The sequence below is a fragment of the Odontesthes bonariensis genome, chromosome 10 (genome assembly GCF_027942865.1).
Source record: "Odontesthes bonariensis isolate fOdoBon6 chromosome 10, fOdoBon6.hap1, whole genome shotgun sequence".
NCBI lineage: Eukaryota > Metazoa > Chordata > Actinopteri > Atheriniformes > Atherinopsidae > Odontesthes > Odontesthes bonariensis.
The window spans coordinates 2,096,887-2,121,690 of record NC_134515.1 but is presented as its reverse complement, the minus strand read 5'-3'; the positions used below and the strand labels follow the sequence as shown (position 1 = coordinate 2,121,690).

General features: G+C 42.7%; 1 protein-coding gene across 5 annotated transcripts in view; it reads right to left on the bottom strand.

Annotated features, from left to right (window-relative positions):
• Positions 1-383: 383 nt before the first annotated feature.
• LOC142390468 (tyrosine-protein phosphatase non-receptor type 7-like) overlaps positions 384-24,804 on the bottom strand; it is a 43,769-nt gene continuing 19,348 nt past the window's right edge. For 4 of the 5 annotated variants that reach the window (XM_075475914.1, XM_075475910.1, XM_075475911.1 and 1 more), the window contains exons 4-11: positions 23,039-23,126; positions 22,845-22,924; positions 13,624-13,761; positions 13,328-13,549; positions 12,465-12,661; positions 3,644-3,757; positions 3,475-3,559; positions 384-2,710 (exon numbers count right to left, since the gene is read on the bottom strand). In XM_075475914.1, coding sequence (XP_075332029.1) covers positions 2,633-2,710; positions 3,475-3,559; positions 3,644-3,757; positions 12,465-12,661; positions 13,328-13,549; positions 13,624-13,761; positions 22,845-22,924; positions 23,039-23,126 — 1,002 coding nt within the window. In that variant the 3' untranslated portion in view covers positions 384-2,632. The remainder of the gene's footprint in view (positions 2,711-3,474; positions 3,560-3,643; positions 3,758-12,464; positions 12,662-13,327; positions 13,550-13,623; positions 13,762-22,844; positions 22,925-23,038; positions 23,127-24,804) is intronic. The other variant, XM_075475915.1, reaches the window with a different exon arrangement.

Sequence of the window (24,804 nt, the reverse complement as noted above, 5' to 3'; positions counted from 1 at the left end):
CTGCACTGCAGGACAGGCAGATTACTGCCACAAAGGGCCTGAGGACAGAGGAGGAAACAGAGGTTGTGGATGCTGTTTGTGAGAAGATGGAGAAATGGAGGAATCAGACTCGTTTTCTGATAAAAGATCAGGCAACAGTGTGTGAAGAAGAACAGTTAAAGGCAAAAAAAAAAAAAAATAAACATTGTGGAGGCTTGTCTCAGAATAAAAAAGCTCCTCAGAGTGACGCTGATGTCGCAGTAATTTATCCCACAGATCAGTTCGCTGCTGGATAGTTAATCACATCTGAAATGGCTGCAGTCCACATCTTGACCACTAGATGGCAGCAAATGTTGAAGATTGTGACTCTAAAAGTCATAAATATCTAAAAAAAAGAGCACGACTGTGTCAAATATTATTTATTATTCCTCTTTTACTCAATTCAGCTGATCAGACATTGGATTCTCAGAGCTTTTCAGTCCAGGATAAGCATCTTGGGTCTTAACTCTTTCATCTGAGATTGACCAAAGCCTCCAGTTCTTCTGGTTTCCCCGTCTGACGGAGACTCTGCTGGTTCTGGTTCTCCGTCTGAGTGCATCACTTCTCTGAGTTCACACCAGCAAACAGAAAAGCTCACTAAAGGTCCCCTCAGAAAGACATTCTGATACAGAGTTACTGAACAAACACACTTAAAGTAAGGGATTTATGGACATCTACGCCTAATAAACCAAGAGAAGAAGAAGACTTTTGCAGGACCAGAAACTGACGGTACCTTCAGGCCTGATTTATAACCAGAGATGGGGACTCGAGTCACTGTTTTGATGACTTGAGACTCGACTCGGACTTGGAAGTTAAAGACTCGGCACTTGACTTGACTTGAGACACGATGGCTGTGTTCGAAACCGCATACTTCTCCTACTACTCATACTAACTTTAACTTTTTTTAAGTTCCTGGATGCATACTAGATTCTCTGAAATGTTGGGTATGCATCATGAGGTTACTACTCATACTCAAACTACCCAAGATGCAACGTAACATGACGTCGCCGAGCATCATTTCCTGTCAAAACGGCAGTTTCAAGCTAGCTACAACGAGGGTAGGTTCACTTCCTGTTTTCAAAACAAAAGCACCAATTGTATGGTAATGGCTTTCCCTATGATAAAAGGCAACGGGTATTTTATTTTGTGCAAATAACCGGAAGTGCGTTGCTCACTGCGGCTAGCTTTAGTAGCGCCGAATTCGTGGGAACTAAATTGTAAACAGCCGGTATTTTGTCAGGTTTTCAACACGTTGGGGATCTAAACGACTACTTTCTCTCCTGAAAATGTTTCAAATGTTGCTAAAGTTTACAGAGTTTAGAGCTTAAGGGAAATCAGCTTCAGGCCGGCTGATTTCAGCTCGGGCAGGAGCGAGATGCATTGTGGGTAAACACTCTGCATACTGTCTGATCGATGAGTATGTAGTATGTAGTATGTAGTATGGAAGAATGCGGTTTCGAACACAGCCAATGACTTGAATGACTTGAGTGTTATTCAGTTCATGTTTTCAGTTTGAATATAAAATTAATAAATTAATTTAAAAAATAATATGGATTACCCGGTAGGAGTGCAGGCTGAGAATGGGGTCATGATTGGATCCCTACCCTGTCAGTCAGCCATGCCCAGTGTTTATTGGCTTTCGTAATCACCATTTTGACGGCAAAAGACGAACAGCTCAGTGCAAGACATGCGGCATCAACATCTCAGACAGCCAGACGACAACTTCCAACTTTGTTCGTCATCTGAAGATCCATTCTGACTAGTAAGAGCTTGTCAAATTAGCTAATATTATCCTGTTAGCCTCGTCGATAATTAGCTAACGTTAGCTTGATATGATACGGGGTGGACAGGTTGGACACATTGACCAATGATGTTTACTGAGAGTTACTTATATCTTTGTGTTTTCACTTTATTAAAATCAGATTCTGCAGTAAAAAGTTGCAATAATAAGGTGACTTGACTTTAACTTTGACTTGACTTGGGACTTACTTGAGACCTGCACATGTGTGACTTGGTCCCATCTCTGTTTATAACTCATTCACAATGTTACACCAAGATTCAACTACAACCTCCCGATCAGAACTGAGGGAACCGGTAGCAGGCGTGGCAGACTTAGAAGACTTATCAGACGTAGCAGGCGTAGCAGATGTAGCAGGCGTAGCAGGCGTAGCAGACGTAGCAGACATAGCAGGCGTAGCAGGTGTAGCGTAGCAGGCGTAGCGTAGCAGGTGTAACAGACGTAGCAGACGTAGCGTAGCAGGCGTAGCGTAACAGGCGTAGCGTAGCAGACGTAGCGTAGCAGACGTAGCAGACGTAGCAGACGTAGCGTAGCAGGTGTAGCGTAGCAGGTGTAGCGTGGCAGGCGTAGCAGGCGTAGCAGACGTAGCAGACGTAGCAGGCGTAGCAGACGTAGCAGACGTAGCAGACTTGGGAAATGTCATGCTGAAATCCAGGAGGCGTTTCTTGTTGGCTGGGTTCTGGCTGCCGTTGGTTCTGTTCCCCCATCCTGGTTCTCCTACAGTCCTGGTTCTCCTACGGCGCTGGTTCTCATGAATCACCCTGAAGACGCTGCTGGTTGCTGGTTGCATGTTGCTGGTTACTGAGGTTGTGGATCTCAGTTGTTCCTGTTCTGCAGACACAGGTTCTGCAGCTGTGTGCTGACCTGGTCCTCTGGGTTCTGCTGGTTCTGCTCCTGGAGAAAAGAATTCCACAACAAGCTGTCGGTGTTTGACCAGGATCAGAGTCAATAAAGGTTAGTTTGAAGTCAGAGTTCATCAGAGTTCAGACTCAGAGTTTAACCTCATCATAAAGAGCTATGGAGAGATGGGTGGAGAAGATGAGTGGATGGGTGAATGGTTGGATGGGTGGATGGGTGGATGGGTGAATGGGTGAATGGTTGGATGGATGGATGGATGGGTGAATGGTTGGATGGGTGGTTGGATGGGTGGATGGGTGGGTGGGTGGATGGATGGGTGAATGGTTGGATGGGTGGTTGGATGGGTGGATGGGTGAATGGTTGGATGGGTGGATGGGTGAATGGTTGGATGGATGGATGGGTGAATGGTTGGATGGGTGGATGGGTGGGTGGGTGAATGGTTGGATGGGTGGATGGGTGAATGGTTGGATGGATGGATGCGTGAATGGTTGGATGGGTGGTTGGATGGGTGGATGGGTGGATGGGTGAATGGTTGGATGGGTGGATGGGTGAATGGTTGGATGGATGGATGCGTGAATGGTTGGATGGGTGGTTGGATGGGTGGATGGGTGGATGGGTGAATGGTTGGATGGGTGGATGGGTGAATGGTTGGATGGGTGAATGGTTGGATAGGTGGGTGGGTGAATGGTTGGATGGATCGATTGGTGGGTGGGTGGATGGGTGAAGGGTTGGCTGGATGGGTGGGTGGGTGGATGGATGGAGTATCTGAGGTGTTCCTCAGCAGCAGGAAGGTGGAGTACCTGGTGGTGCTGCAGCTGGCGGCTGTACTGGGCCAGCATGGAGTACAGGAACTGGTACTGCTCCGTGGTCTGGATCATGCCGCCCCTGCAGGAGGAAGATGGGAACAATCATCACTTTACAGCTCAGACAGGAAACAGAAACACAGAGAGATGAGAAGTTATCAGGAACCTGTCGAGCCGGAGCTGGCACACCGTCTCCAGGATGTCCGCCTGACCCGTTTCCCTGAGCTGCTGACAGCCGATGCTGCTCGCTATGAAGCAGCCCGTCCTCCCGATGCCGGCACTGAGGAGACCACAGGAGAGGAAACACAATGGAACTAAGTGGAAACACAAGGGAACAAAGTGGAAACACAAGGGAACAAAGTGGAAACACAAGGGAACAAAGTGGAAACACAAGGGAACAAAGTGGAAACACAAGGAAACAAAGTGGAAACACAAAGGAACAAAGTGGAAACACAAGGAAACAAAGTGGAAACACAAGGAAACAAAGTGGAAACACAAGGAAACTAAGTGGAAACACAAGGAAACTAAGTGGAAACACAAGGGAACAAAGTGGAAACACAAGGGAACAAAGTGGAAAAACAAGGAAACAAAGTGGAAACACAAGGAAACTAAGTGAAAACACAAGGAAACTAAGTGGAAACACAAGGGAACAAAGTGGAAACACAAGGGAACAAAGTGGAAACACAAGGGAACAAAGTGGAAACACAAGGGAACAAAGTGGAAAAACAAGGAAACAAAGTGGAAACACAAGGAAACTAAGTGAAAACACAAGGAAACAAAGTGGAAACACAAGGAAACAAAGTGGAAACACAAGGGAACAAAGTGGAAACACAAGGGAACAAAGTGGAAACACAAGGGAACAAAGTGGAAACACAAGGGAACAATGTGGAAACACAAGGAAACAAAGTGGAAACACAAGGGAACAAAGTGGAAACACAAGGAAACAAAGTGGAAACACAAGGGAACAATGTGGAAACACAAGGGAACAAAGTGGAAACACAAGGGAACAAAGTGGAAACACAAGGGAACAATGTGGAAACACAAGGAAACAAAGTGGAAACACAAGGGAACAAAGTGGAAACACAAGGAAACAAAGTGGAAACACAAGGAAACAAAGTGGAAACACAAGGGAACAAAGTGGAAACACAAGGGAACAACGTGAAAACACAAGGAAACTAAGTGGAAACACAAGGGAACAAAGTGGAAACACAAGGGAACAAAGTGGAAACACAAGGGAACAAAGTGGAAACACAAGGAAACAAAATGGAAACACAAGGAAACAAAGTGGAAACACAAGGAAACAAAGTGGAAACACAAGGGAACAACGTGGAAACACAAGGGAACAACGTGGAAACACAAGGGAACAAAGTGGAAACACAAGGAAACAAAATGGAAACACAAGGGAACAAAGTGGAAACACAAGGGAACAAAGTGGAAACACAAGGGAACAACGTGGAAACACAAGGGAACAACGTGGAAACACAAGGGAACTAAGTGGAAACACAAGGGAACAAAGTGGAAACACAAGGGAACAAAGTGGAAACACAAGGGAACAAAGTGGAAACACAAGGGAACAAAGTGGAAACACAATGGAACTAAGTGGAAACACAAGGAAACAAAGTGGAAACACAAGGGAACTAAGTGAAAACACAAGGAAACAAAGTGGAAACACAAGGGAACAAAGTGGAAACACAAGGGAACAAAGTGGAAACACAAGGGAACAAAGTGGAAACACAAGGGAACAAAGTGGAAACACAAGGGAACAAAGTGGAAACACAAGGGAACAAAGTGGAAACACAAGGGAACAAAGTGGAAACACAATGGAACTAAGTGGAAACACAAGGAAACAAAGTGGAAACACAAGGGAACTAAGTGAAAACACAAGGAAACTAAGTGGAAACACAAGGGAACAAAGTGGAAACACAAGGGAACAAAGTGGAAACACAAGGGAACAAAGTGGAAACACAAGGGAACAAAGTGGAAACACAAGGAAACAAAATGGAAACACAAGGGAACAAAGTGGAAACACAAGGGAACAAAGTGGAAACACAAGGAAACAAAGTGGAAACACAAGGGAACAAAGTGGAAACACAAGGGAACAAAGTGGAAACACAAGGGAACAAAGTGGAAACACAAGGGAACAAAGTGGAAACACAAGGAAACAAAGTGGAAACACAAGGAAACAAAGTGGAAACACAAGGGAACAAAGTGGAAACACAAGGGAACAACGTGGAAACACAAGGGAACAAAGTGGAAACACAAGGGAACTAAGTGGAAACACAAGGGAACAAAGTGCAAACACAAGGGAACAAAGTGGAAACACAAGGGAACAAAGTGGAAACACAAGGGAACAAAGTGGAAACACAAGGAAACAAAATGGAAACACAAGGGAACAAAGTGGAAACACAAGGGAACAAAGTGGAAACACAAGGGAACAACGTGGAAACACAAGGGAACAACGTGGAAACACAAGGGAACAACGTGGAAACACAAGGGAACTAAGTGGAAACACAAGGGAACAAAGTGGAAACACAAGGGAACAAAGTGGAAACACAATGGAACTAAGTGGAAACACAAGGAAACAAAGTGGAAACACAAGGGAACTAAGTGAAAACACAAGGAAACTAAGTGGAAACACAAGGAAACAAAGTGGAAACACAAGGGAACAAAGTGGAAACACAAGGAAACAAAATGGAAACACAAGGAAACAAAATGGAAACACAAGGGAACAAAGTGGAAACACAAGGGAACAAAGTGGAAACACAAGGGAACAAAGTGGAAACACAAGGAAACAAAATGGAAACACAAGGGAACAACGTGGAAACACAAGGAAACAAAGTGGAAACACAAGGGAACAACGTGGAAACACAAGGGAACAAAGTGGAAACACAAGGAAACAAAGTGGAAACACAAGGAAACAAAATGGAAACACAAGGGAACAAAGTGGAAACACAAGGAAACAAAATGGAAACACAAGGGAACAAAGTGGAAACACAAGGGAACAACGTGGAAACACAAGGAAACAAAGTGGAAACACAAGGAAACAAAATGGAAACACAAGGGAACAAAGTGGAAACACAAGGAAACAAAGTGGAAACACAAGGAAACAAAATGGAAACACAAGGGAACAAAGTGGAAACACAAGGAAACAAAGTGGAAACACAAGGGAACAAAGTGGAAACACAAGGAAACAAAGTGGAAACACAAGGGAACAACGTGGAAACACAAGGGAACAAAGTGGAAACACAAGGAAACAAAGTGGAAACACAAGGAAACAAAATGGAAACACAAGGGAACAAAGTGGAAACACAAGGAAACAAAATGGAAACACAAGGGAACAAAGTGGAAACACAAGGAAACAAAATGGAAACACAAGGGAACAAAGTGGAAACACAAGGGAACAAAGTGGAAACACAAGGGAACAAAGTGGAAACACAAGGGAACAAAGTGGAAACACAAGGAAACAAAATGGAAACACAAGGAAACAAAATGGAAACACAAGGAAACAAAGTGGAAACACAAGGAAACAAAGTGGAAACACAAGGGAACAACGTGGAAACACAAGGGAACAAAGTGGAAACACAAGGAAACAAAGTGGAAACACAAGGAAACAAAATGGAAACACAAGGGAACAAAGTGGAAACACAAGGAAACAAAATGGAAACACAAGGGAACAAAGTGGAAACACAAGGGAACAAAGTGGAAACACAAGGAAACAAAGTGGAAACACAAGGGAACAAAGTGGAAACACAAGGAAACAAAGTGGAAACACAAGGGAACAATGTGGAAACACAAGGGAACAAAGTGGAAACACAAGGGAACAAAGTGGAAACACAAGGGAACAATGTGGAAACACAAGGAAACAAAGTGGAAACACAAGGGAACAAAGTGGAAACACAAGGAAACAAAGTGGAAACACAAGGAAACAAAGTGGAAACACAAGGGAACAAAGTGGAAACACAAGGGAACAACGTGAAAACACAAGGAAACTAAGTGGAAACACAAGGGAACAAAGTGGAAACACAAGGGAACAAAGTGGAAACACAAGGGAACAAAGTGGAAACACAAGGGAACAAAGTGGAAACACAAGGAAACAAAATGGAAACACAAGGAAACAAAGTGGAAACACAAGGAAACAAAGTGGAAACACAAGGGAACAACGTGGAAACACAAGGGAACAACGTGGAAACACAAGGGAACAAAGTGGAAACACAAGGAAACAAAATGGAAACACAAGGGAACAAAGTGGAAACACAAGGGAACAAAGTGGAAACACAAGGGAACAACGTGGAAACACAAGGGAACAACGTGGAAACACAAGGGAACTAAGTGGAAACACAAGGGAACAAAGTGGAAACACAAGGGAACAAAGTGGAAACACAAGGGAACAAAGTGGAAACACAATGGAACTAAGTGGAAACACAAGGAAACAAAGTGGAAACACAAGGGAACTAAGTGAAAACACAAGGAAACAAAGTGGAAACACAAGGGAACAAAGTGGAAACACAAGGGAACAAAGTGGAAACACAAGGGAACAAAGTGGAAACACAAGGGAACAAAGTGGAAACACAAGGGAACAAAGTGGAAACACAAGGGAACAAAGTGGAAACACAAGGGAACAAAGTGGAAACACAATGGAACTAAGTGGAAACACAAGGAAACAAAGTGGAAACACAAGGGAACTAAGTGAAAACACAAGGAAACTAAGTGGAAACACAAGGGAACAAAGTGGAAACACAAGGGAACAAAGTGGAAACACAAGGGAACAAAGTGGAAACACAAGGGAACAAAGTGGAAACACAAGGAAACAAAATGGAAACACAAGGGAACAAAGTGGAAACACAAGGGAACAAAGTGGAAACACAAGGAAACAAAGTGGAAACACAAGGGAACAAAGTGGAAACACAAGGGAACAAAGTGGAAACACAAGGGAACAAAGTGGAAACACAAGGGAACAAAGTGGAAACACAAGGGAACAAAGTGGAAACACAAGGGAACAAAGTGGAAACACAAGGGAACAAAGTGGAAACACAAGGGAACAACGTGGAAACACAAGGGAACAAAGTGGAAACACAAGGGAACTAAGTGGAAACACAAGGGAACAAAGTGCAAACACAAGGGAACAAAGTGGAAACACAAGGGAACAAAGTGGAAACACAAGGGAACAAAGTGGAAACACAAGGAAACAAAATGGAAACACAAGGGAACAAAGTGGAAACACAAGGGAACAAAGTGGAAACACAAGGGAACAACGTGGAAACACAAGGGAACAACGTGGAAACACAAGGGAACAACGTGGAAACACAAGGGAACTAAGTGGAAACACAAGGGAACAAAGTGGAAACACAAGGGAACAAAGTGGAAACACAATGGAACTAAGTGGAAACACAAGGAAACAAAGTGGAAACACAAGGGAACTAAGTGAAAACACAAGGAAACTAAGTGGAAACACAAGGAAACAAAGTGGAAACACAAGGGAACAAAGTGGAAACACAAGGAAACAAAATGGAAACACAAGGAAACAAAATGGAAACACAAGGAAACAAAGTGGAAACACAAGGAAACAAAGTGGAAACACAAGGGAACAACGTGGAAACACAAGGGAACAAAGTGGAAACACAAGGAAACAAAGTGGAAACACAAGGAAACAAAATGGAAACACAAGGGAACAAAGTGGAAACACAAGGAAACAAAATGGAAACACAAGGGAACAAAGTGGAAACACAAGGAAACAAAATGGAAACACAAGGGAACAAAGTGGAAACACAAGGGAACAAAGTGGAAACACAAGGGAACAAAGTGGAAACACAAGGGAACAAAGTGGAAACACAAGGGAACAAAGTGGAAACACAAGGAAACAAAATGGAAACACAAGGAAACAAAATGGAAACACAAGGAAACAAAGTGGAAACACAAGGAAACAAAGTGGAAACACAAGGGAACAACGTGGAAACACAAGGGAACAAAGTGGAAACACAAGGAAACAAAGTGGAAACACAAGGAAACAAAATGGAAACACAAGGGAACAAAGTGGAAACACAAGGAAACAAAATGGAAACACAAGGGAACAAAGTGGAAACACAAGGGAACAAAGTGGAAACACAAGGAAACAAAGTGGAAACACAAGGAAACAAAATGGAAACACAAGGGAACAACGTGGAAACACAAGGGAACAACGTGGAAACACAAGGGAACAAAGTGGAAACACAAGGGAACTAATGCCCCTTTTCAACCGAACATTTTTGTACCAGTACAGCTCTACACGGTACGACTCTACCATGATTAGGAGCTTTTCCATCGCGGGTTGAAGGTGGGACCCGTTACGATTTTTAGTACCGGCTAGTACCTGCTTCAGAGGTGGGTCTAGTCGGGCCGAGCCGATACTAAAACGTCACGTGATCAGTGCTGTCCACTGATTGGTCAGGTGAAATTACATCATACAAGCGACGAAGCCCGGGGAGCTTTAAATAATCACCCGCCATGTATGAAAACACACCTGCGAGAGCAACAGAGAGTAAACAGAATTGCGAAGATGGAAGACCAGAGAAGGAAAGCCAACCCATGGACGATGAGCGAGGTGCAGACCTTTCTGTGTGTGGTGGCTGAGGACCGCATACAGAAGGAACTGGACGGAGCGACAAGAAATGAGAAGGTGTTCCAGGATATAGCCAAGCTGATGGCTAGCCATGTTATCACCAGAATTCTCAGCAGTGCCGAGACAAGCTGAAGAGCGATTACCGGCAGGTAAAGGACCACAACAGCCGGAGTGGGTCAAACCGAAAGACATGGAAGTGGTTCGACCAAATGGACGGCATTTACGATCACCGCCCGGCGAACCGAGAGAGTGGCGTGGATACGGCAACGTCTTTGTTGGAGGTGATGGAAAATGGTAAGTGTTGTTCTTATCCCCTTGGTGCAACGCTTATATCTTAACAAATGCATGTTTTATATCGTAACAAATACATGTTCAGTCTTTAACTTGTGTAAAACGTTACACAGGTGTCTCATATAAGTTGTTCTGAGTGAGCTAGCAAACAACGCTGTTTTGGAAGGCTAGCACAGTGTCTCACCTATGCGGTTACGTGTATGCGTTTCGTATGTTCACACTTTTTTTTTTTTTTTCCCTCAAGACTCGGTTTGTGTAACCGATGAGTGTTCGGTTGCTGAGGTCAGCGAAGATCCTCCAATCCCGCAGGCTTCAGAACCGACACTGGCATCGCAATCTGCAGCTGAGGCAACAGCTGCTATCTGCATTCCACCGGCACCAACACTGGCGTCGACGCAGCTGTATCTGAGACAACTCCTGCTGTTTACTTTTGTATTGTCTTTTTTAATAAAGAGCTTGGTTTAACTAAACAATATGAACTGTCAACTGCATTACACATTACACTCCATCGTTGTGTTTACTTTTGACTAACCGCGGCGTGACACTTTGTAGTCGCCTGAAACCGACGTCACGTTAGTGGTGACCGGGCCGACTCCGCCCACTTCCAGGTCACGGTTTGTGTGGAAAAGGAAATGGTACTGGTGCCGTGGCGTGTCGCGCTATATCGAACCGAGTGGAGAAGGGCTAGCTCGGCGGTGGAAAAGGGGCATAAGAGGATATCATGTTACTGTAGAGCCCGCTCTGTAGTCCTGGTCCTCATTTATTCCCGTTCCCTTCCAAAGGAAGGACTAAAGTGTTCTGATCAACAGACCACTGAAAGAAAGGAAGCTCGTCTCAGAGGGTTCAGGACACCAAACTCCTGTCCCATCAGCCATCGCTGCTTCACTCTCTGAGCTTCTGCTTCACTCTCTGAGCTTCTGTTTCACTCTCTGAGCTTCTGCTTCACTCTCTGAGCTTCTGTTTCACTCTCTGAGCTTTTCCTTCTGTTTCACACTCAGTTTCTGTTCTCCAGTCGAATCATTTGTAGATCACAGCACACTTTCATCTCTCTGCCCCGCCGTGGTTGGCTGCTCAGCTGAGGCAGATTCCTCGCGCTCTGACAGGAAGTAGCTTTCTATACATCCGCTGCTCGTGTTTGAGACTTCGCCAGCTGGAGTCTCTGCTAAGTGACCTGAAACCCATCACCTAATGTGAACTTAGAAACACAGTGATGCAGGATTTCTGCAGGATTTCTGTGGATTTCTGCAGGATTTCTGTTGATTTCTGTGGATTTTTGCAGGATTTCTGCTGGATTCTAATGTTAATAGATGTTGATAATTGTTAATAAATATCAATAAATGTTAATAAATGTTGATAATTGTTAATAAATGTTAATAAATGTCAATAAATGTCGATAATTGTTAATAAATGTTAATAAATGTCAATAAATGTCGATAATTGTTAATAAATGTTGATAATGGTTAATACATGTTGATAATTGTTAATAAATGTTGATAATTATCAATAAATGTTAATACATGTTAATAAATGTTGATAATTGTTGATAATTGTTAATCAATGTTGATCAATGTTGATCAATGTTAATAAATGTTAATAAATGTTGATCATTTTTAATAAATGTTGATAATTGTTAATAAATGTTGACAATGTTAATAAATGTTGATCATTATAAATACATGTTAATAAATGTTTATAATTGTTAATAAATGTTAATAATGTTGATCATTATTAATAAATGTTAATAATTGTTAATAATTGTTAATAAATGTTGATAATTGTCAATTAATTTTAATAAATGTTGATCAATGTTGATCAATGTTAATAAATGTTGATAAATGTTAGTAAATCTTAAATGTTAATAAATGTTAATAAGTATTAATAAATGTTAATAAATGTTGATAAATGTTAATAAATGTTGATGAATGTTAATAGTTATTAATAAATGTTAATAAATATTAATACATGTTAATAATTATCAATAAATGTTAATAAATGTTGATAAATGTTGATAAATGTTAATAAATGTTAACAAATGTTGATAAATGTTAATAAATGTTAATAAATGTGGGCACAGGGCTGTTAAAGTAGAGGAGGGACCAACCTGCAGTGGACGATGATTGGTCCAACACCAGAGACGCCGTCTGTGATTGGCTGAGAACTGATGGACGATTCGAGGGACTTCTTGTACATCTCCACCTCTTCCACCAGCCTCAGCAGAGGAGCAATGCATTGTGGGATGTGATGGTCGGGCCACGAGGTGAACCAGTAGTGTCTGACCGGACGGCGCTCTGAGTGCAGCTTTCAGAGATAAAAAGGTTCAGTTCAGAGCAGCATTTCCTGTGATGATGAGGTTGTTGAGAACCAGAGCACGAATATTTAGATTTATCTCTTTATTTTTGTACCACGAGGCTTGCAGGATAAACGCTGAACCTGCTGTTTCCTCAGCTGCTTCATCCTGACACGACAAACACAAAAACTCTTCCATACTACATATTCATCGCTCAGACAGTATGCAGAGCGTTTACCCACAATGCATTGCGCTCCTGCCCGAGCCAAAATCAGCCGGCCTGAAGCTGATTTCCCTTAAGCTCTAAACTCTGTAAACTTTAGCAACATTTGAAACATTTTCAGGCGAGAAAGTAGTCGTTTAGATCCCCAACGTGTTGAAAACCTGACAAAATACCGGCTGTTTACAATTTTGCTCCCACGAATTCGGCGCTACTAAAGCTAGCCGCAGTGAGCTAACGCACTTCCTGTTATTTTCACAAAATAAAATACCCGTTGCCTTTTATCATAGGGAAAGCCATTACCATACAATTGGTGCTTTTGTTTTGAAAACAGGAAGTGAACCTACCCCCGCTTACTCAAACTCGCATACTAACTCAGAAAGTTAGTAGGAGTAGTAGGAGTAGTAGGAGAAGTATGCGGTTTCGAACACAAAAGGAACACTTTGATCTGTCGTACCTGGATCTCCATGTCGGTGATGGTGAAGCCGTCTTTTTCCTGGCTGTCCTTCACTCTGAGGAGGAATCTGCCCAATCGACTGGTCTCTCCTTCCTCTTCCTCTTCCTCTTCCTCCCTCTGGCCCCGCCTCTCCTCCTCTTCCTCCCTGTGGCCCCGCCCCTCTTCCTCCTCCCTGACCCTCTTGGTCCGGTCCGCCGGCTGAGGCCAGTACGGCTCACATTTCTGGAACAAACAGAATCGTGTCGGAGGACGTTTTCCAGCCTTCTACCTGAGCGGCGGTCACACCGACGCCTCACCTCGTTGTTCTCCTTCAGCCTGGTAACCATGACGATGATGCTGCTCCTCTCCTGCCACACCATGTCCCAGAAGTCCCCGACGGTGTGCAGCATCGGCCCCTGGGTGGCGATGTAAGCCTTGGGAGCCCCTTTGTAGCCCTGCGGGACGGAGAGAGCATCACATCCATCAGACGCTAAGCTGCGTCCACCAGACGCTAACCTGCGCCCACCAGACGCTAACCTGCATCCATCAGACGCTAACCTGCATCCATCAGACGCTAACCTGCATCCATCAGACGCTAACCTGCATCCATCAGACGCTAAGCTGCGTCCATCAGACGCTAAGCTGCGTCCATCAGACGCTAACCTGCATCCATCAGACGCTAACCTGCATCCATCAGACGCTAACCTGCATCCATCAGACGCTAAGCTGTGTCCATCAGACGCTAAGCTGCGTCCATCAGACGCTAAGCTGTGTCCACCAGACGCTAACCTGCATCCATCAGACGCTAAGCTGCGTCCACCAGACGCTAATCTGTGTCCATCAGACGCTAACCTGCATCCATCAGACGCTAACCTGCATCCATCAGACGCTAACCTGCGTCCATCAGACGCTAAGCTGTGTCCATCAGACGCTAACCTGCATCCATCAGACGCTAAGCTGTGTCCATCAGACGCTAAGCTGTGTCCACCAGACGCTAACCTGCATCCATCAGACGCTAAGCTGCATCCATCAGACGCTAACCTGCATCCATCAGACGCTAACCTGCATCCATCAGACGCTAAGCTGTGTCCACCAGACACTAACCTGCATCCATCAGACGCTAACCTGCGTCCATCAGACGCTAACCTGCATCCATCAGACGCTAAGCTGCATCCATCAGACGCTAAGCTGCGTCCATCAGACGCTAAGCTGTGTCCATCAGACGCTAACCTGCATCCATCAGACGCTAAGCTGTGTCCATCAGACGCTAAGCTGTGTCCACCAGACGCTAAGCTGTGTCCACCGGACGCTAAGCTGCGTCCATCAGACGCTAACCTGCATCCATCAGACGCTAAGCTGCATCCATCAGACGCTAAGCTGTGTCCACCAGACGCTAAGCTGCATCCATCAGACGCTAACCTGCGTCCATCAGACGCTAACCTGCATCCATCAGACGCTAAGCTGCATCCATCAGACGCTAACCTGCGTCCATCAGACGCTAAGCTGTGTCCATCAGACGCTAACCTGCATCCATCAGACGCTAAGCTGTGTCCATCAGACGCTAAGCTGCATCCATCAGACGCTAACCTGCGTCCATCAGACGCTAACCTGCATCCATCAGACGCAAAGCTGCGTCCATCAGACGCTAACCTGCATCCATCAGACGCTAACCTGCGTCCATCAGACGCCAACCTGCATCCATCAGACGCTAACCTGCATCCATCAGACGCTAACCTGCGTCCATCAGAAGCCAACCTGCGTCCATCAGACGCCAACCTGCATCCATCAGACGCTAACCTGCGTCCATCAGACGCTAACCTGCGTCCATCAGACGCCAACCTGCATCCATCAGACGCTAACCATCAGACGCTAACCTGCATCCATCAGACGCTAACCTGCATCCATCAGACGCAAAGCTGCGTCCATCAGACGCTAACCTGCATCCATCAGACGCTAACCTGCATCCATCAGACGCTAACCTGCATCCATCAGACGCTAACCTGCGTCCATCAGACGCTAACCTGCGTCCATCAGACGCTAACCTGCGTCCATCAGACGCTAACCTGCGTCCATCAGACGCTAACCTGCGTCCATCAGACGCTAACCTGCGTCCATCAGACGCTAACCTGCATCCATCAGACGCTAACCTGCATCCATCAGACGCTAACCTGCATCCATCAGACGCTAACCTGCATCCATCAGACGCAAAGCTGCGTCCATCAGACGCTAACCTGCATCCATCAGACGCTAACCTGCGTCCATCAGACGCCAACCTGCATCCATCAGACGCTAACCTGCATCCATCAGACGCTAACCTGCGTCCATCAGAAGCCAACCTGCGTCCATCAGACGCCAACCTGCATCCATCAGACGCTAACCTGCGTCCATCAGACGCTAACCTGCGTCCATCAGACGCCAACCTGCATCCATCAGACGCTAACCATCAGACGCTAACCTGCATCCATCAGACGCTAACCTGCATCCATCAGACGCAAAGCTGCGTCCATCAGACGCTAACCTGCGTCCATCAGACGCTAACCTGCATCCATCAGACGCAAAGCTGCGTCCATCAGACGCTAACCTGCATCCATCAGACGCTAACCTGCATCCATCAGACGCAAAGCTGCGTCCATCAGACGCTAACCTGCATCCATCAGACGCTAACCTGCATCCATCAGACGCTAACCTGCATCCATCAGACGCTAATCTGCGTCCATCAGACGCTAACCTGCATCCATCAGACGCAAAGCTGCGTCCATCAGACGCTAACCTGCATCCATCAGACGATAACCTGCATCCATCAGACGCTAACCTGCATCCATCAGACGCTAACCTGCATCCATCAGACGCAAAGCTGCGTCCATCAGACGCTAACCTGCATCCATCAGACACTAACCTGCATCCATCAGACGCAAAGCTGCGTCCATCAGACGCTAACCTGCGTCCATCAGACGCTAACCTGCATCCATCAGACGCAAAGCTGCGTCCATCAGACGCTAACCTGCATCCATCAGACGCTAACCTGCATCCATCAGACGCAAAGCTGCGTCCATCAGACGCTAACCTGCATCCATCAGACGCAAAGCTGCGTCCATCAGACGCTAACCTGCATCCATCAGACGCTAACCTGCATCCATCAGACGCTAACCTGCATCCATCAGACGCTAATCTGCGTCCATCAGACGCTAACCTGCATCCATCAGACGCAAAGCTGCGTCCATCAGACGCTAACCTGCATCCATCAGACGCTAACCTGCGTCCATCAGACGCTAACCTGCGTCCATCAGACGCTAAGCTGTGTCCATCAGACGCTAAGCTGCGTCCATCAGACGCTAACCTGCGTCCATCAGACGCTAAACTGCATCCATCAGACGCTAACCTGCGTCCATCAGACGCTAACCTGCATCCATCAGACGCTAACCTGCATCCATCAGACGCTAACCTGCATCCATCAGACGCTAACCTGCATCCATCAGACGCTAATCTGCGTCCACCCGGCTGCTTTCCTTCAGTAAAGTTCGGATGGAGAATTTTCCGACTTTAGACTCGCAATTTTGAAAACCTGCCGACTGCAGCTTTAACCAAGCTAAATAATGTCATGTTATTCCAAGTCACCATCTTCTTATTTAACGCCGATAAAGTTTTTTATCGCGCATTAACGCAGGTTTTATTTATTTATTATTATTATTATTATTTAAATTAAAAAAATTTAATAAAAAAAAAAAAGATTTTTGCCAGAGAGAGGGGGAACAACACGCAGCACAGGGCCGTCCGATGTGGGACTGGAACCGGGGCCAGCTGCAGCGAGGACTATAGCCTCTGAACATGGGGCGGCTGCTCAACCCACTACGCTACAGACCGCCCCTGTTTTATTATTTATTTTATTAAAATGAATAAAAATTTATTAAAATGTTATTAAAATGTTTAATCTAATTAATCACATGATTTCCCTGATTAATCACGATTAATCGCATTTGTATACAGAATCCAAAAATGAATCCCAAAGTAGCGTATAGCTTTTAGCCTTTAGCTTTATTTTAAATGTGCTGCCATATGAATGAAAGTGCCATAACATTTGTTGTGCAAACACACTTTTAACATCAGCATCTTTCTGTAGTTTTTATGTAGAAGCCTCGCTCCACTGTCTGTTTCCTTGAATGACTTGCTGCTATCAGTTGTGTGTTTTGCCTTTAAGTGATATTTTAGACTGGAACTACTACGCTGAGAAGACAATTCAACTTGGCAGTGTTTACAGATGACTTTGGTTCTGTCGACTCCGCCGTCTGGAAGAACTTTAACATGAAAATGGCCGAGTAAAAGTTCCGTACCCTTCTCCATGTTTGGTGGATCCGCCGATTACTTTCTTTTCCTGTTCCACAGCAGACAGCAGCAGACTTTTACAAAATAAAAGCCTGTGAGCAGCAGACTTTTACAAAATAAAAGCCTGTGAGCAACAGACTTTTACAATAATAAAAGCCTGTGAGCAACAGACTTTTACAAAATAAAAGCCTGTGAGCAGCAGACTTTTACAAAATAAAAGCCTGTGAGCGACAGACTTTTACAAAATAAAAGCCTGTGAGCGACAGACTTTTACAATGATAAAATAAATAATAAAACCTGCGTTAATGCGCGATAAAATATTTATCGGCGCTAAATAATATCGAGTAAACTATTGTTTTTGAGTCCCTGCATTAATAAAACCACAACTTCATCCCCTTTGCTTCTGAAACCACTTCACATCCTTTATGTCCTGAAAGCCAGGAAGTGAATGAACAAGACTTTTCTGTTCATCGATAGCAGCCGAACGTCCAATCAGAGAGTCCCAAGTCACCCCACCGCCCCACTTTTATCTGTGTGGGCGAAGGAAGCAGCAGGTGGCAGCGTCACGAAAACTGTTAACATCTCATTAGATTAACACACACACACACACACACACACACACACACACACACACACACACACACACACTCTCGCACTTACTGCTGAGTAAGGACCGAGCAAAACCACTCACAAAGTGAGGACCAGTATTTCTAGTTCACTTAGAAACAAACAAAGTGTCTTTCCAGACACTCGGTGGCGTAGTGATCCAATACACTGCTTCAGATTTTGAGAAGCATAAAAGATTCAGAAAAAGATTTTAATCTGTGTTAAACTTTAGGGGTGAAAAATGGACACTTAGGACATTTTGAGGTCCTACTGAGAAAATTAGAGGATAGCATCTATATAACTTGAGGAGGTCATCTAGAGGGAAACAAAGTGAGGACCGGCCAAAATGTCCTCACTATGTAAAGATGACCTCACTCTGTTGGTTAAAAACTAGACGTGGACCTCACTCAACAGGAAGTGCAAGAACACACACACATGATTTTTTTTGCCAGTTATGGGGCTCGCTTTTAAGATTTTACACTTGTTAGGTCTGTCTTTATAAAGACTTCCTTTAAATTAGGATCTATCAAGTTCAACCCTAAGCTAACCCAAACATGACGTTTCTGTGCAATCTGTTGGTTTCCTTAGCTGGGAAATTGTTTTTGAATTGACTCTAAATGAATGAATTGGATTATTTTTTAAATAATTATGATTACAATGAATTGAATTCCAATTGGCTTGAATTGGACTTTATTATTTAAGTGCCTTGAGATGACATTTGTTGTATTTAGCGCTATATAAATAAAAATTTATTGAATTGAATTTGTCCGGACGTGATCATTTAATTTGAGAAAACCTAAACATTTTGTTGAGTGTTATTGATACTTTCATCTGGCTAAATAAACTAGATACACACACACACACACACACACACACACACACACACACACACACACACACACACACACACTCTTGTTAACCTCCCACTGCAGGACCGTAGTGAGTTTGGTGAGTTGTGGGGTCCACCCTTTCTAGTGGTCCTAGAATTATGAAAAAAAATCAGGCAAGTCCCAAAAACAATCTTGATATTAAAAATCACTTTCAATAAACACAATTTGAAACTTTATTTCACACGTTAGTTTTTCAGTCACATGTGGGGCCCGTTTCCAACCTCCATGCTTTGCAGGGTCCACCTTTACACACATGATTTTTTTAGCCAGTTATGGGGCTCTCTTTTAACATTTTACACTTGTTAGGTCTGCCTTTATAAAGACTTCCTTTAAATTAGGATCTATCGAGTTCAACCCTCAGCTAACCCAAACATGACGTTTCTGTGCAATCTGTTGGTTTCCTTAGCTGGGAAATTGTTTTTGAATTGGCTCTATAGGAATGAATTGGATCATTTTGTAAATAATTATGATTAAAATGAATTGAATTCCAATTGGCCAGAATTGGACTTTATTATTTAAGTGCCTTGAGATGACATTTGTAAATAAAAATGAATTGAATTGAATTTGTCCGGACTTGATAATTTAATTTGAGAAAACCAAAAAAATTTGTTAAGTGTTATTGATACTTTCATGTGGCTAAATAAACTAGATACACACACACACACACACACACACACACACACACACACACACACACACACACACACACACACACACACTCTCACATACACTTTGCTTATGTGGCAAAGTGTGAGGGATGCGTGGGCCGTAACGAAGGAAGGGGAGTTGGGGACATGTCACTTCCTCCCTCACTTCCTGTGGGTTTCCTGGTTGTCAGACACCCACGCTAACTAACTGACGGCCGTACGTTTGTCCAACACACACACACACACACACACACAAACGGGAAGACGCCTACGCTGACTGATATCGCTGTCTCACACTCACGATTAGCTCGTTCTCTCTTTAATAAAACCCAGAGGGGAACAGGCCGTCCTCAGAGTCACTAAACAAACAAACAAATTAACTAATTAACTAACTGTAAAACAAATAAATAAATAAGTAAACGTGTGTTCAGCTCCGTTAAATGAAGAAACGTTGCACTCGGTGGAAGATTGAAAGCTCAGAGTTTTCAGAAGAGAGACCCAGAAGACGGAAACAGATTATTTCTAGGGCTGGGCGAGTTAACTCGTTATTATCGCGTTAACGCATGTTTTATTAATTATTTTATTTTGTAAAAGTCTGTTGCTTACAGGCTTTTATTATTGTAAAAGTCTGCTGCTCACAGGCTTTTATTTTGTAAAAGTCTGCTGCTGTCTGCTGTGGAACAGGAAAAGAAAGTAATCGGCGGATCCACCAAACATGGAGAAGGGTACGGAACCTTTACTCGGCCATTTTCATTTTAAAGTTCTTCCAGACGGCGGAGTCGACAGAACCAAAGTCATCTGTAAACACTGCCAAGTTGAATTGTCTTCTCAGCGTAGTAGTTCCAGTCTAAAATATCACTTAAAGGCAAAACACACAACTGATAGCAGCAAGTCATTCAAGGAAACAGACAGTGGAGCGAGGCTTCTACATAAAAACTACAGAAAGATGCTGATGTTAAAAGTGTGTTTGCACAACAAATGTTATGGCACTTTCATTCATATGGCAGCACATTTAAAATAAAGCTAAATGCTAAAAGCTATACACTACTTTTGGATTCATTTTTGGATTCTGCGTACAAATGCGATTAATCGTGATTAATCAGGGAAATCATGTGATTAATTAGATTAAACATTTTAATCGTTGCCCAGGCCTAGTTATTTCACAAAGATTAAGTTTAAAAAACTCAATAAAAGCAACTTTTACTCAGAGCAGAGCTCAGCGTTGTCAGGGAAGCAGTGGGTTTATAATCATGAAGATATTACGATGGTATGTCCTGCTCTGCATCGGCTGCAGATCAGATCAGAATGAAATTCTGTTTGCTTTCTGCTAAAAAACAGCTGAAAGAAACTCTTTGTTTCTGCAGAACATCACTCTGATGCAAAGCTTCTGCAGCTTTTATTTCTCGTGTATATTACAATGCACACAACTGTATTATTCAAATGTGAATCATATTATAGATAGATCATATATTCGAACATTTTAATAATATCTTTGTTGTTTTTTTACCTGTTTATGAAGCTGTTTGTTCATCATTTATCATTATTTATTTTTTATTTACACTTTTATCTTATTCGATTTTGTTGTATTTTATTGCTTTCACTGTTCTTTTATTGTTTTTATTTGTTTTTTTAACTTATTTTTCTCTTTATTTATCACCTGCTGTAAAGCACTTTGGTACATCGTAATGATTGTTTGTAAAGGGCTGTATAAATAAAATACATTTACATTTACATTTACATCATTGATACGATATTATCACCTGAATAATAAGGAAAGCACGGATCTTTATCAGGTCTTTATGCTCACACACTCATTACTAATTCTACTGCTTTTACATGCACTTTTCATTCATTTTTGGCACCTTGAAGTGCATTTTATTCTTTATTTTGTACTTATAAATAAAGATCTATTCTCATGTAATATGTTAGATTTTACCAGATCAGAACAAGAAGTTTAACTTCTCAAAGAGAAGGTTGGAAGCTTCCATATTTTTCTCATCTCAAATCATTGTGAAATGTGGGTGAAAAGGACAAGAGGAACCCCAGAGAAATGCCTATTGTGCCCATTCTGCTGGAGCTCCATCCCTGTAACTTGTTAGGCTGCATGAAGGTATTATTGCACCTGTTATTCCTGTTGTTTCCCAGCAGAACCGCAGATTATAAACCATAAATCAGACTCTAAAATGAAGTAAACATTTAAAGGTAAATATCTGACTTTATAACCACACGAGGAACTTCAGAACAGGCTTTATATTTGTTGAAGTAAAAGTCTCTAATGAGTTGTTTTACACAGAAAGCAATTTATTAAAGTAAATTAATGGAAGTAATCCTCTAATCCAATGAGTTCAGTTTAAAGTAAAGCTACACAACAGCATGTGCAGTTCAATGTTGTCAGGTTGGGGAACCTTATCCGAGCAAATAAATGTTAATAGATGTTAATAAATGTTGATAATTGTTAATACATGTTAATAAATGTTGATAATTGTTAATAAATGTTAATAAATGTTAATAATTGTTGATAATTGTTGATAATTGTTAATAAATATTGATAATAATTGTTAATAATTGTTAATAAATGTTGATAATTGTTAATAATTGTTAATAAATGTTGATAATTATTAATAAATGTTAATAAATGTTGATGAGTGTTAATAATTGTTAATAAATATTGATAAATGTTGATAATTGTTAATAAATGTTAATTAATGTTGATAATTGTTAATACATGTTGATAAAAAATAAGTTTTGAAAAATGTCTCATTTAAAACTTCACTGAAACTGAAGAAGTGACGAATTCTTTTTCCAATCTGACATCATAACAAAACTGAAACCCGAGTTGGGTTTTTATTTTCGTTCTTAGACAAGTTTTCCATTTGCAGCCAGTAAAAAAGTTTAGATTTTTATCAGTTTCAGATTATGAGCTGGAGTAGAGGCTTCATCCATCATTTATTAGCTGGATGGGCCAATAAATAACCGATTTATAAATCATTTATTGGTTCTGCTGCACCCAGCAGCCTCCGGGCTCCAGAACACTGCAGCCCGACTCGACCCGGGACGAAACAGCGCGACACTGACCCTGATGAAGTTGGCGTTGATGTAGCGTTCTGGCCCCGGCTCGTCCTCCGGGCTCCTCAGGATCACCCGGGTTTCAGGGTCTGAACAGCAAACACAGCGATTGAAGGGAGTAAACAACAACAACAACAACAACAACAACAACAACAACAACAGCAGCAGCTTGTGGTGAGGACAGGTCAGCGTGGGCGACTCACTGGGCAGGATGGTTTTGTATCTGTCTTTCATCACGTGTCCGGGAGCGTCCAGATCTGCGGCGTTCACGAAGTTCGGAGGGATCTTCTGCTGGGGACAAAGACACGCCGGCGGTTAAAACAAACGCTATAAATAACCGTTTCTCTGGTTTCTTCTTTCTTTCTGCAGTCTGCATAACAGGAAATGAAAGTGTGAGCAGTGACTGGTGTGCATGTTTGGGCAGGAGTCAGTAACATCGAGGCGAACGCCGGGGTGGACGTAATGTTTGGGCTTATTACTCATCCCTTTCACATCCTGCTCTGATCAGAGATGAGTTTAGGTCTGTAAGGCTGAATCTTTATTGAATTTTCTTGGTAAAAAAGACATACAAGAACAAAAAAGAGTGTAAAATAATGCAGAAGTGTACCAACATACATCGTCAGGTCCAATTTTCATGCAGTACACACTTGGTCCGTACAACAGAACCAACAGACTTATTGATTATTTTATAAATAATTATGATTACAATGAATTGAATTCCAATTGGCTTGAATTGGACTTTATTATTTAAGTGCCTTGAGATGACATTTGTTGTATTTGGCGCTATATAAATAAAAATGAATTGAATTGAATTGAAACACAAACATGGCGGTCGGAGAGCTTCCTCTATGAAGGCACATAATCATGAGTCCACAGAAGATATATTATCATATTGTATAGTCCAGGGGAAGAAAGAACTGGTTGCTACACCGTTCCAGGTCCATCAGATGTGACGAGTCATTGTCCTTCATATAATTAATGAAGCAACACCAAACATTATGAAACACCTCCCGTCTGTCTTTGAGAGGTAAACAAGAAGTTAGTTCCCTAAACTACACAGCGATAGCAGGTTTACCAAAGTTTTTCCATGATAAGGCTATTGTCCTTTTTGCTTGTAGAGAACACATATTTATAAACGTTTTTTCATGGCGCTTAATCCTATGACCCTCAGAAACAGGTTACAGGTCCAGGCTAACTGAGAGAATCTGTTGTACAGTCAGTCTAAAACTCCCTCACTCTTGCCAGATGCAATGAAATAAGGTGCACTTATCTACCCCTATTGCAGGTGTCTGGAATATTCAATTTAAATTTGTTTAATTTTTATAATATACACCCTCATTAGCCAATGAAAGTGTTACTTTTACCATAAATTCCAATTATTGTTGATCTGAGGAAATAAAAGAAATGCAAAGAAACTGCAAACTTTAACACATTTTAGTCTCGGTTCACAAAGCCTTTCTCATCCAGTCGTTCACACATCTGGGCAGTCACTGGGTAACCGGTTCTTCCCCCGCAGCCATGGCCGGGGGCGTGGCTTATATCCTTATAGGTCTCCAAAACAAACTGATGGTTAAAACGTTAAACTCAAGGTTTTTAAAATGGCCGATAAGCCGCGAGTTGGCATCACTGCGGCTCATTTAATCAGGGAAGTTAACGTTCTACACTTCAGATTCAGATTCAGATTAAGTTTTATTTGCGTCCCCGTAGGGCAATTAGTGTTGCAGCAAGTAAAAAGGACATAAAATATAAAAGAGATCTAAGAGGAAGTGTGCTGAAACAACAGTAGCAGCTCATACATTTTTTGAAGGTTCTCTGAATGGCAGGTGAAATTTAACTTATTATCCAGAATAGTCCCAAGATATTTGTCATTTTTGACCATGTCTATTGTCTGACCTTTGATTGTTGTTTTTTTATTGGTGTTATGGGGCTTTTGTCTGAAATCAATGCACATGCCCTTAGTTTTCTGTAC